The following is a 14,256-nucleotide window of genomic DNA, read 5'->3' as shown; positions in this document are numbered from 1 at the left end:
CATTCGTCTTTGTGTGAATGAGCGTATTACCGTCCTCATGGGCTGGGGATTACAGGCTTTGCTCTTTGCTTTGCCTCACCATCCCTCCCCACACCCAGACACCCAGGAAAGTTGAGCAGCAGGGCATCACATCCTATCTTCAACCATGCCATCTGCTTGGCCAAAACTCTCCCTCCGTTGCTGTGGTGATGCAACAGAGGGCATCCCTGTAGTGTAGTGCCACCTGAAAGGGACCATCGGCCACGTCCTTCACATTTGGCACAGGCTTAATGTAACAAAGTTAACCTAAAACACACAAATCACAGGAGTGGGAAACAGCAGCACAGATTTCTGTGTTTGTGTGAAAGATTTCTGGTCCAGTTTCACTCCAGTGGCTAATGGAAATGCTTGCAGGAAGTTGGAAATCATCCCAGACGCAAGGATGGCACCCTGGAGATGGACATCCCAGGCCAGTACCCACACTGCTGAATATTTCACCAAACGGTGAATGTATCATGCATGTGCACACAAACAGATTATAGAGAGGTTTGCTGAGATTAAAAAAGCAGAGTCCATTGCTCCTTGCACAGCCCCTTCATCCTTCATTTCTTCCACATGCACGGTTATCTGTCTTTCCTGTCTGTCCTCTGTGGGAGGTGGGAACTCGTGAGATGAAGCACATCACTCTCCAATGTGTCCAAGAGGCATGTTCTCTTGAACGTGTGTGTGTCATGCGACCAAAGGATCATAACGAGAGTTGAAGTGTCCACTGAGGCATCTAAAATTATCGCATGCTTTTGTCCAGTCCATTCTTTTAATTCCATGCTATGCTGGCGCAGCAGGGGGTGAGTAGATCAGGTTTTTTGCATCATGTATGACAAATTGTTATATTTCCATTCTCTTATTGTTTGTACCTTCCACAAAGCCGTGCAAAAATACATGAAACCTTTCAATAGTTTCAAAAGTGTTTTCTCACAAGCAGCAGACTTTGACAGAGTGACTGACTGTCTAAACATACATGCACATTTTTGCACATGTACACCCTATAGACCTAAATGCCGAAGATCAGCACCATAAAAAGCACCTCCTTACACTGCAGTGAACTACAAGGAATGAAAAAGTGGACTGCAAATACAATGATGGGTCACTGATGGGATATTAATTGGGAGATAAAAAATATGCTTTTTCTGACATGTTGGGTAAATGTTTGTGTGGTCCACTACGCAGTGCTCCAGTGAAAGAAGGCATTAATAATTTCCTGCCAGTCCATTCCTTCAGCTCACACACACACAAACAATCCAATATGACGGATGTGTATACGCTGGGGTCCAAAAATCTGACAGGTGAAATAGAATGAAGAATTGCTAGATTTCTTGCTCACTGAACATATTTAACCAAATCTGTGGGACTTAAATCATTTCTTAAGTGTACTATTCATATAAACACACTGATTAGTTTATCCTTGTAGATTTACTCATTGCTACTGATTCATGAATAAAAGTTGTAGAAGATACTGTGCAAATGCATTTGTGAATTTGTGAAGTGTTCTCTGCATCCCTTCCCCCTCCTGGGTGTCTCTCTATGCTATGTGTCTCATGGATCTGTGCCCAGGCTTCTGCAAGGCAAGACGTTGTTTGTTTTCTGGGACCTGCGTCACCATTGATCGTACCCCCTACAGGACTTCTGGGCCAGATTCCTGCAGTGAGCTGGTGTGAGCTTTTGTCAGTGACATTTCTATTAGACTGCAACGGCTTGGTGCATCGCCGTAGTGGTCCGTCTGGTGTCGGCCTCTGCGCTGTTATAACCAGGTTTCAGACATGCTGTGTCTGCACCCATAGGCTCTTTAGGCACCTTTAAGAGAATGCATGCATGGGCTGTAGAAGGGCTGTATATTGGCTTGTTTACACTCCCTTTAAATATTCCATTAATCAGCAAAGATTTCTGACTGGATATTGCTTACATGGATCTCAATGCAGCTTCTAGACTCTCATGGTGCTGGCTGTGCTACTATGCTATAATTGTCAGGTATACTGGTGGATTAAGGGCTGGCAACATCTTACTGAACTCCTGTTTCAAGAAAGGAGTCTTCACTGAAGGACTGAAACAGAGGTGTCTAATCTGCTCAATATGTTTGACAATGTGTGGGGGGGAAAAGTGTAAATAAAGCCATCACACCAGTGTTATAAAATTATTCTGACTGCCTGCATTTCATTCCATGAAATTCATTGAATGTAATCAAATGTGTCTGTGTGTGTGTGTGTGTCTGTGCATCTATCCCTCCATCACAAAGACAGATATGAAGATGTTTGGTGTCTAAACCCAGTTAGTAAGTTCCTGCTGTGAAAGCCATTATGGTAGGAAAGGAGAAACAGGAAAATATAAGGGGTGTGTGGGAGAGCGGGATGGAAAGATCGATGGGCAGAGGAGGCAAGACACACAGATAGAGATACAGATCTGAAAGAAAAAACATTCCGTGTTAAGTGGCCTGTGCACATTCCCTGCAGTCTCAAATGCAATTTCCCACGGTAGCGCTTCAGCGGGTGGTGGCAGCAGGTCTGCGTAGCGTTGCGGGAGTGTCAGTTTTAATGACGAACACGGCCGACTCTGCTCACCGCAAATTGAAGAGGGGGTTCATGAGAAGTGAAAAAAAATTTCAGAAAATCCCCCATTAACGAGCCCATTGGATCTGCTCAACAGTAGCAAGGAACGCTCACACCAAGACGCAATTTAGCCCCACAAAATGCTCAACCCCACACAATAGATTAATATGGACCTGTATTTAGATGAGTAAAACTGGGACAATACCGCCTGCCAGCGCAATTAAGGGAGAGGCTGCTGTCCTCCAGCAATATGGTTATTACTCACCTCGTGAACTCGTTCATCTGTAATTCTCATCCAAATGTGATCCCCACATGAGGCCACTGAGGTAAAAAGGAGGTCAGTTGTGTCACTGGCTCTTAGTGTCACAACTCTATGTTACAGAAATTCCTCTGCCGTCAGTATAGATGTCTTAAAATCTGAAATTGCCTTGCGGCTAGAGCAATTAATTCAGTTTCTAAGATGAGAGCAGGGTCAGGTGGGTGGAACTATGCAAGTCTTAAATTATAAGGTCTCTCACACATTTGAACACTTTTGTACTTTCACATTTGTACTTTCAGTTTCATTACCGGTTCAGCCGAATATGTATCTGATAAGTACTTCTTACACCTTATTGTAAAACCTGAAGCCATTATTTGCCGACAAAGTTCTGAATGGCATTTCTATATGCTTTTCAGACATTTTATGTTCAATTGAGTTTGATGCATTAATTTTCTTTGATGCATTAATTTTCTGAACATGGTTCAGCTTTGAGTGAAAAGTTTTTTTTTGGCTATGAGGGTAGCTGTCAATTGATTAAAATGAGATGTCAGTTGTTTTTGGACTAATGATTTTATGGACTGATTTCATGGTTGGCTGTAAAAATTGGCTATTTTTGGGGATTCAGAGCACATTTATTTTAAATATAGTTGCAATGGAAGCCATACTAGCTTAGTTTTAATGGTCCAGCCCACGTAGTTGGTGCTAATTTTTATGGTTGTGGATGAGTCACATATGTCACAGATATACCTACATGCGTATGATGTCACCACCACTTGTTGAGTCCCTTGTTTTCATCTGGACGAGAAGTCTGGTGTCTCCACTTAGCAAGTGTTGGCTCAGGGCTTGGATGACAAATGTCTCACTTGTTTTGTTTTAGATCACAGAGGTCAGAACATTTCTTAGTGTAAAAACTGGGGAGAATAGAGTAAAAACTCCCCTTCCCCACATGTGAACAGATCTTTATACACCTGGCCTACAGGAAGGTGTCACAGACCATTCAGAAGCTGTTGTTTCTGACGTCACGCCCCCGGTACCTCCCGTCTGTTGAAGACAAAGAGAGTAGGCGCTCCCGACGGCCGGCGCCTCACACGTTTGGCTCGGTGGAGGGCCAGCAAATGTTGCAATGCCGTTTGACAAAGGCATGCAAAAACGGAGGTGTTGAATCTTTATGCACAACAAAGGCACAGAAATGTCATGGCTCCGCGACATCCCATCTTACTATAGTGATCTTGTGCAGCATCATATTGAACAAGCCATGCAGACTGCCTTTTTTTTGTTCGGCTGTTTACGATAATGAGTGTGATATTTGTGCAGTTAGTGACTGAGGCGATATGAATAGTGTTGTCTTAATGGCCCTTATTATACCAGTTGTTGTATAACTGTGGGTCTGTGCTTGACAGAGCGCAGGTAGAGCGTTCTTTCCTGGGATTTGGCATCGGTCCGACATTCGCTGTTTGCAGGCTGTTTGAACAGCACTCCAACTTATTGAAGCACACAGGGGCTGTGAAGCACACAGTGCTCTGCACCCAAAAATGGCTGGAAATAGCCTCCGCCGTTAAACCTAAACCTCCCGTGCTGGCAGTGCATTATCGCCATCACACAATTGCGGAAGAACGAAAGAGCTTTCACTCCTCCTGCGTGGAATATTTCTGTCTTTTCAACCTCCCTGTTTCTGTGACCTACGTTACTTTGCTTTGGTTCTGCTCTGAAATAAAGAAAAAGCGGACGTCTCAAAATGACATTTGTCTCTTGTTATCCATGGATCCTGTGCAGCAGATGCAAGTGAAGAATGGTACTTTGATGTTTCCGGCAATCCTGTTTTTGGAGACAGACTTTGAGCTGGAGAACATTATGCAACTGCAATCCTTCCGTGGATTCTCTCTTATTTTGTAAGTTTTTTTTTTCATCCTACGTTTTTTTCCCTTCGGTGCATTCCCTCCACACCCATACCTCTACCACCGCCCTCCCCCTTTCCCTTGTGCACAGTACGTAAATCCTCCAGACGTGGATTACAGTTTGGAGGGATTTAAACTCCTTTTGTGACACATGTTGCACAGTTCAGGTGGTTGCTCCTCGCGGCACCTCACATCTCTCTGTCTGAAGCCTATGTAGACCGTGGTCATCTTTTCTTCAGCGTTTCGACATTTTTGACCAGCTAATTTTGAGGACATAGTGGAAATGTGAAGTCTTTCCTTGCAATTTGTCGTACACGATGCAAAAAATCTACTGAAGCCGTTACTTGTTTTTTCAAGACTTTGAGCTCTTTTGAGCAGCCGTCTGGAAGATCTCAGCAATGAGCATCAGCCAGTTAACTGGGCCTGTGCCCTCCATGGCAACTAACGCCGTGAGACCACTGGCCGCAATGGATGAACCGGCCCCTTCTCCTGCCTGGACGAACGCCCCTGTGACTGCTAAGAGGTCTTTATCTATTAAGACCCAACGTAAGATTACTCTGTCTCGACTGGTGGAGGAGTTTTTCTGGATCGGTGGAAGCATTGTTGCTACCTCCAAGTGGAAACTGGGAATGATTGGTAAGCAAGATGTTTACCATTGCTAACATTGGTTTCTAAAGTATCATTGGAACTTGTAAGCAAGCCTCTAACGCCATGTAAATGTTCCGCTCGGATTGTTCCCAGCCTCTCCTCTACTGTAATCAGCGCTTGATGGTTCATGCCGGAATGTGGACGTACTGGGGCGTTACGATTTAGAGATGGCGTCGTGACAGTGATGAAGGAGGCTGGGCTGCGGCTGCTAATGCTGACTCTGAACATCTGCTTCCATGCTGTTTTCTTGTTGCCTCTGATGGACGTGTTCATCGCGGTTTCTCGGTGTCTTTCATCTGCCAGCACCGTGATTTGTGCATAAATGTAGCGCTCACTGATAAAAATGAATGCTGGGAATCACTAGGAGATCCTTTGGAGAGTCTCAATTAAAGTTGCTAGTGTTTGACATTGACTGTCTACCACACTTCACCCAAGAAGCTTGTGGTTTAAAGGATTTTAAACTAAAAAGGCTTTTATGTCTAGCTGGGGGTCATATCCACACAGGGATCACTGTTTTCCTGACTGAATGTCAGGTCCTGGGTGGTTTTAAGGATTTCATACCCTTAAATCTTCAGAAAACAGCAACATATTGTTGTTTTTTTATTAAAGCTGTATCTACTATAAAAACATGTAATGGGTGTATGAACATAGTTTATTATACCCTGAAATACAATAAATAGTTTTTTGTGCCATGATTTAGTTTTGAGAGACTGTGCCAAATAAAATGTATTCAAAAATAAATATGGTTTTAAGGATTTCATACCCTTAAATCTTCAGAAAACAGCAACATATTGTTGTTTTTTTTATTAAAGCTGTAACTACTATAAAAACATGTAATGGGTGTATGAACATAGTTTATTATACCCCAAAATACAATAAATAGTTTGTTGTGCCATGATTTAGTTTTGAGAGACCGTGCAAAATAAAATGTATTCAAAAATATATATGGTATACGATCTGTGATGGTTTTTAGAAATTGATTATTTGCTATTATTTACTAATTATTTTCTAATGAATACAATGGTAGTTGTTGGATTAGTAAGATTTGCGTTCATACCGTTCTTACTGAACATTTCAGCTCTAACCTTTATAGTTATAAATGTGAACCAAATTGGACACATGTTGTTGACTTTAACATTTGACCTTTTACGCTTGGACATATGGCTGGGAGGCAATCCTAAGAGTTTAGCTGTGGTGTGTAGGCATCTTTACCTTGCCGTACCCATGGCCTAGATTTACTGTAAGGGGGAGGTGCAACAGCCACCTGGTGCCATTTGCTGGTTATCAGGTCACCGTTTACTGTTTCAAAGAGAGACACCCTGGTACAAAGGACCATGACCACCGATTCACACATTTTACAATATATTTGTAATGTGCTACTGAAAGTTTCCTATTTGTGCATACTGACATGTTCACATATGAGTTATGAACAACATATGAACAATTGATTTTCAATTGAACCTAATCTTGCCAACCCTTCAGAGGGACATATAAGAAGACACATATGCTATCGTATAGCACATGCCCATGGAGACACTGAAAAATCTGGTTCTCTCATCTTTTGACAGCTCCCTTACATCCCTGACCTGGTTTCCATGACAACCAGTCTGAACTGGTGAAAGATCCGGACTTGATTCTTGAATCTGCACATGACTCTTGACAGTTAAAAAAAAAAGGGCAGCCTTTTAGCGATATCAGATGCATGCGGCCATCTGCAGAAGAATTGATAACCTCAGTAGCACTTGAAAACTTATTTTTGTACCTAAGAAGGTCAAGGTGTTTTATTCTAGGCACATGCTGTAAGCAGAGATGAATGGTTACAGAATTTTTTTGTGGTAGGCTGCACACCTTAGCAGACTGCAGTATGTGTTTGTGTGTGTGTGTCAGAATAATATATTCTGCAAGTTTGCTGTTAATATAATAGCTAAAATTAGGAGTGTATTTGTTTTCCTTTTCTCATTTGAATCATCTTGCCTTGAATTATTCTTGTTTGCTTCTTGCAGCTGAGTGAATAAAATATGGGCACACATGCTCCCATAGAGATTCTGTGTTATTACATAGATGTTTTCTCTTCTAATCATTTTCCAATATTGCACTTCCTCCCTGGGGCTGAGTGAAGAGGGTTAAGGGGGCAAATAGGCGCTCTGAGTAATTAAAGGGAAGTGGAGTGCATATAAGCCCGGACCTTCTTTCACAAATGTGAACCTATGAGAACGGTACTGCATGCTCCCGCTCTGTCGTTCTGTCTAACAAACTCATCACAGTGTAATGATCCCATGCCCCCTCATCTCCCCCCTTTTCACAGCCGGTACTAGGAGTGTACCACTGCTGTCACCAGCCTAAAGTCCCTCACACCTCGCCTGCTCCCGCTTGGATGGGAGATCATCACGCAGGCAGATGCCCTCGGACGCACTTGCCACTCTAATCTGTCAGGCTGATCACACCATGCTTGGAATTTCTCAGTAGTTTCCCAACTGATGAAGTTGTTACCATGTAAAATCCCTCACTGCTTTTCAGGGACAGAAGGATATGACTGAGGTGGTCTGCAACTCATTTTTTATCCTGTACAGGAAGTACAGAATTACAGTACAGGTTTTACAGTACACATTACAGTACCAGAAGTACAGGTTGCCGGTTCGAATCCCGATCCGCCAAGGTGCCACTGAGGTGCCACTGAGCAAAGCACCGTCCCCACACACTGCTCCCCGGGTGCCTGTCATGGCTGCCCACTGCTCACTCAGGGTGATGGGTTAAATACAGAGGACAAATTTCACTGTGTGCACCGTGTGCTGTGCTGCTGTGTATCACATGTGACAATCACTTCACTTTACTTTATAACATTATTCAGACTCGATTGCTATTTTGAATGGAGTAGATGTGTATTCAGTTTGATAGAACTGTCCCAGAATTCAGCTCCCTCTCCCCCATCTAGCTCTAGATGAGCAGCATCTTAAATTAAATATAGGAACATTTTAATCAAAAGGTAGCATACTGGTCATAGTGAACACAATGAATAGCCTGCTCTCTTATCATCCTCTTTTGAACAAGTAAGAACACAAACATACAATAAAAGACCCGGCGAAGACTCGAGACAATAGGCTCACTTAAATACAGACAACAACATTTAGGAAAGAGCAGACAACATCGACACCTGAAAACTCTGGTCTAACCCAAAGTCACCAACTTGACATTTTTCTTTACGCTGTTAAAAGTCTGTAGCTGACTTTGTGTGTGGTGGTCATGGGTACGGCTGAGTAAAATATGGTTAAAAATGTCATACAGGTGGAAATTTAATTGTGCATTTTTACACTTATCACTGACTGAAGAAATACGTTCACTATTACAAACTATACATGTTGTCACTCAGCATGGTTTGTATTCAGATTGGTTTGTATTGATAATTGTCACATGGGATATTATGGGATTGTTTTCAGACCACTTCAAGCTATCAGTGCATGTATTTCCTGTATTTTCATACTCAAACACACATGCAGCTCTTATTAAAACCGCATGGCCCTGGGCCATCATGGTGAGTGTTGCTGCCAGAGAAGCGGGAGAGCAGGGTGTGTATGTGTGCATCATGCCTACAGCTGTTCTGTGGCTTTTGCTGAAAGTGTTGCTTTTGTGGTTTTGTGCTTTTGTGAGGCAAATTACGTTGTACAAAGCACAGCAGAGAAAATGTGTTTTATTTACTGATTATTTTAAATTGTGTCAGTTTTAATATTATGGTGCTCATGCTTGCACCTGCACATGATTATATCAACAATTTCATGCATTCAGATTTTATATTAACCATTGAAATCGCATGCATACCCATGTTTTGTGGCCTTCAATAAAACAAGATGTGGCGGGTGAGGATGGTCTGGGGTCTGTGGCAAAATCAATGGCCCCGCCCAGTGCAGGACTGAGAAGGAGAATCCCACACACATACCCAAGTGCAATAGCTTCAGTGTTGTGACCATTGTGCTGTTTGCGCTGTGATTTAAATTTTTATGGTTGTGTGTTATCTGCAGTCACCAGGCGTGGTGAAATGTGGACACAATTCAGAAGGACCTGACTGTCATTACTGAACATACCTTTGTACCCTACACTGCCAGTGTTTAGCTTAATCGCCATGAAACTACAACGTGACTCCTCCAGGATTTTGGGCGATTCCTGTATGTTCTAATGTTTTGAATGTGTGGATTTGAATGTGTGTGTAATGTGCAGAGCTTGCTCACCACTCCTCTCTCACCCACAGTGGAAAAATGCATGAGCTCCATGCAGAGCGGGACCCAGATGGTGAAGCTGAGAGGTGGCTCCAAGGGTCTGGTGCGCTTCTTCTTCCTGGACGAGCACAAGTCCTGTATCCGGTGGCGGCCTTCACGCAAGAATGAGAAAGCCAAGAGTGAGTAGCCCTCTGCCTGCTGGGTCCCCTAAATCCAAACCATCTTTCCTGGCAGTGGTGCATACTGAATCCAGTGCACCCGTCAGAAACACAATCAAGTTGGACTTCATTGCATGAAATGTCAAAAAATAATTTGCTTTTGCAAATTTAGGACAGAACTTAATTATACAGCTGCTATATTGATATTAGCATGCTAATGTTAACAGAGGGACTGGAGCAAGCTAATGGAGAGAAGCTCTTCTTGCAGCACTTGTAGAGCTGTTATTTTTGAGGTTGATGAAAAATTTGTAATGTATCACTGGAATGTGAGGTACAATTTTGCACACATCTGTAGTCTTAGGTACAGTGCAACACACCATATAATAAAATATAGTAGTTTGCATATTCCCACTCATTTATGTACAAAAAAGTATGTGTTATTACAGGACATTTGTATACAGCTATACAGTCAATGTGGGGGATGGAGGGGATATGTTAGATTGTCGACTAAGCCCTCTGGTCTTCATTACAATATGTGACACTTGTGAAAATAAGAAGCAAACGTCAGTCACTTTCCCCTTGTGCTCACTGTTTTACTTTTGCGGTCACCACGTGTCAGCTGCCTTCCACTCTCTGTCAGCTGCCAGCCTAAATAATTTAGACTTTCACACCTGCCTTGGTAAAAGCAAAAAGGAACATATTTGGCTGTAGGCCTGTGTTTTAATGGAACTACTCATGCAGCTTAAACAGTTCATCTTCTGGGAAATTAATATAAGCAAACTGGAAAACTTCCCAGTTAACTTTAGATGGAAACACAAATAAAAAAATAAAACTTTATTTATATGGAAAAGCAAATAAAAAAATAAAACTTTATTTATTTATAATGCTGCAGTGTTAAAAAAAAAACTATTATACATCATTATTAATCAATATCAAAAGAAAAGAGCATTGTTTGGGGGCACTTTTAATATAAATTGATTCCTGAATTCTGTGAATTGTTACACCACACGAATTTGGTCGCAGTGCCTTTGATGATCCTTTTTCTCTCTATCAACATCCTAGATTGATCACAAATTTTGTCTCTTTCAGAAAGTGTCCCCTTTCCATCCTCACCCTGAATCAAAACTCTGACCTTTTCCTCATGCACACTTTATATCAGCAACAAGTAATTTGCATATAATTACACTCAAGCTGTTTTGGTAAAATGCGGCCAACCTCCGAGTCGTCTCGCCCCTGAAGTTTTTTAATGTGTGTTATGGGGGAAGAACACACATTTTCCATCTGCGCCCTCACCTCCCCCAGTATCCGAGCTTCACACGCCATCCAGGGATTTATGCAGCTTCCCTCAATTATTCATACACCTCTAGAATCAGAGAGGTTTATGCACTCATTTTTTTCTGATCCATAGAAGCTGGAGGAGAAATTCAAAGAGCCTTATTTTCTGAATTAAAATCATAATTTCATGTAACACCTTTGACCTGCACATTTGAGTGTGAAATTGAGACGTGTTTTAGCTGAAATTGTTTTGTTTGTATGTGCTCAGCATTTCCCCTTTTTCAATACCTATTATTTTCAGGTCTTTGTCCCCTCAGACTAAGGGAAAGAGAGAGAGAAACCACATTCAAAAAATGTCCAAATTTTAAATTGGAGCAGTCACCTTTTGCTTATTTCTTCAGCTGAAGGTGTTCCTAAATGGCTACAGAAAGGAAACATGGTAGGAAATGTAATAAAATAGATGTGTTCGCAAGCAAGCCAACTAGTAATCCACCTATTATATTTGAATGCAATTTGTTCTTGAGGAACTTGAAATGTCTTAGGTCAAGTCATTCATATAAATAAATTTCACTGAGGATGCAGAGACAAATCTCTTGTGTATATCTTGTGTATTTTATGTATGTAGGTTCCCTTGGTTTACCAAGTGTTGGAGATATTTGCCCTTGAATATTAAGGGACTTAATAGTAATTGCTTGACCAGATTCCTCTAGTATCTGTGCACTGACCGATTTTCTATTATGTACAATATCAAACAGCTTTTGTATCATTCTTTATTGCATTACACAGTGTTGCCATATCTTTTGTAATCAAGTGCATGTTCATTAGGCATCTTCTTGCTGACACTCACGGTTTAGTGTGACTCTTTGAAGGTGTGTTAGCTGCACAGTTCTTTGACAGGTTGGCCTGGCTGGAAGTCGTGGGGAAAATCTTCTCGGGAATCTTTCGGGAGCTTGTGTGTAGCCTTAGATGAGTGAGGTTTTTCGTCTGGGGCTTCAGAGCTGGATTGAGCTGGATTGGAGAAGCTTTAGCCCAGCAGGGTGCGATCTCCGATTACTGAGGTCACTGGGCCTTCTGCTCAGTGATGGACAGCCAGACATGCAGTCATACCTTCTGCTGGGTCTGCCAGTTGATGCTGAGCCACGCATGCCCACATGCCCAAACACATACAAAACAATGTAATGATGGAAAGAATCAGAAAGTTTCATTCTTGAAAACCAAACCGGATGTTCACTCTCCTACCTACACAATGCAGCATGAATTTTCTACTGAACCCTGCCCCTTAACCCTGCCCCTGCTCAGTAACATATTTTGCCATATTTGTACTGGGAGCTGTAGCAGTGCTGCTGCTTTGTTTTCTGTATTTTTCTTGTTATATTCTTGTCATTTGGTGTGTAAAACACCAGCAATGTGGCACCTCCTTGGAGGCCATCTTCACACACATCCCCTGACAGAGTCGGCTAACCGCCACCTGAGAGCCTCCACAGGTGTCTGCACATCTGTGCTTGCTGGGATGTGTGTGTGTGTGTGTGTGTGTGTGTGTGTGTGCACAGCAGGTGATGTTAACACACTGGCTGACTCATTCTGTAAAGCTGCTCCCAAACACACTAGATCGGAGATCACTGACCTTTTGTTTTAATCTTGAATTATTAGAAAAGTAAACCCAGCAAACACACTCACATGCACACACACACACACACACACACACACAGATGGAAGAAGAGCAACTAAAGTACTTTGTTCTCTATACTCTGTACTCAGCACTGTCATTTCCAGAAAGGGAAATGAAATGTTAATTAACACCTGAAGACAAGAGAAATGGGAACGGCACTCAGCCTTTGTTAAGTGCCTCATCCTGGGGCTGAGTTCAACTCATGTGGGATGTTTCTGTGAGATATTAAGGAGCTCCACTCAGTGCTGATGCATCAGTTGTCACACTCTGAGAAAGTCAATCACGCTGTTACCTTAGATAAATGTTTCTAATAACAAATACCTCTGATGACTTTTCCTATCTCCAGACACACAAAACCCCAAATTGGATCAGCACCAATCCAGACTATTCCAATTGCAATTCCAGTAAGAAAGGATCAGGTTGAACCTGAAATAATCTGTTAAACGTAAGAATATCAACATCTATTATTCATGTAGCCTCATTTCTTAGTCAGATCTATTAAAGGGACTATATGCGGAATCTGTTGAAAAGGTTTCAAGCTTTGCACAGAATATTTTGATCAGCATACATTTTCATGTGCACAGTCTGCTGTTTGTGCATTCAAGCAGGTGAATTTGAGAAGATACATATCTTTTATCTACGCTAAAAGTCAAATTTTCTCTGTGTTTCTGTCTTGACCCACAGTCTCCATCGACTCCATCCGTGAGGTGTGTGAGGGAAAGCAGTCGGAGATCTTTCAGCGCTATGCAGACGGCAGCTTCGATCCCAACTGCTGCTTTAGCATTTACTATGGTGAACACATGGAGTCCCTGGACCTGGTCTCCAGCAATGGGGAGGAGGCTCGCACCTGGATTACCGGCCTTAAATACCTCATGGCGGGCATCAGCGACGAAGACAGTCTGGCCAAGAGGCAGCGCACACGCGACCAATATCCTTCCTACTGCCGGCACGTGACTGGCTGTGGTGTGCTGCCCCTTTCAACTAACATAATGTGATTAATAGAAGCTAAGTGAGGTCTTTGACCTTAATTAGGCTGTTTAAACTGGTTCTTGAGACCAGAAAGTTTATTTAAAAGATTTTTTGGACAATACTATTAATCAGATATTTTGAACCATGACTATCCATAACACCCCATAAGTAATGGGGTGTTAGTGACCTTATTCCTGAGCCAAAGCTTCAGTTCTTGGGCTGTGCCTGAGCCTGCGTTTGAAAAGAAAAAATGTAGTGTGAGAAAGAAATTGAGAAAGTGAAGATATTGTCATTGTGATACACTGCAGCACAGCACACGGTGCACACAGCGAAATGTGTCCTCAGCCTCACTTCAACCCATCACCCTTTGTGAGTAGTGGGCAGCCATGACAGGCGTCCAGGGAGCAGTGTGTGGGGGGACGGTGCTTTGCTCAGTGGCACCTCAGTGGCACCTTGGCAACCATTTCCCCCAATTTTTTTTCAGTTTTTGTTTCATTGTCATTGTTGCAATACAACATTCAAGATTCCCTAATTGCAAAAGTAACCAAGTTGTATATGTTTATTTTTAACTTTAACCTGCTTATGTGGAAACCTTG

At 42.3% G+C, this 14,256-nt stretch overlaps 1 protein-coding gene across 8 annotated transcripts in view; it reads left to right on the top strand.

Annotated features, from left to right (window-relative positions):
• plch2a (phospholipase C, eta 2a) overlaps window positions 1-14,256 on the top strand; it is a 98,966-nt gene that overhangs the window by 52,363 nt on the left and 32,347 nt on the right. For 7 of the 8 annotated variants that reach the window (XM_028992515.1, XM_028992516.1, XM_028992519.1 and 4 more), the window contains 2 exons: window positions 9,622-9,768; window positions 13,376-13,619. In XM_028992515.1, coding sequence (XP_028848348.1) covers window positions 9,622-9,768; window positions 13,376-13,619 — 391 coding nt within the window. Of the gene's footprint in view, window positions 1-4,900; window positions 5,370-9,621; window positions 9,769-13,375; window positions 13,620-14,256 lie in introns of those variants that run through there. The other variant, XM_028992518.1, reaches the window with a different exon arrangement.

The sequence above is a fragment of the Denticeps clupeoides genome, chromosome 10, assembly GCF_900700375.1.
Source record: "Denticeps clupeoides chromosome 10, fDenClu1.1, whole genome shotgun sequence".
Taxonomy (NCBI): Eukaryota; Metazoa; Chordata; class Actinopteri; order Clupeiformes; family Denticipitidae; genus Denticeps; species Denticeps clupeoides.
This window is presented reverse-complemented; position numbering and strand designations above follow the sequence as displayed.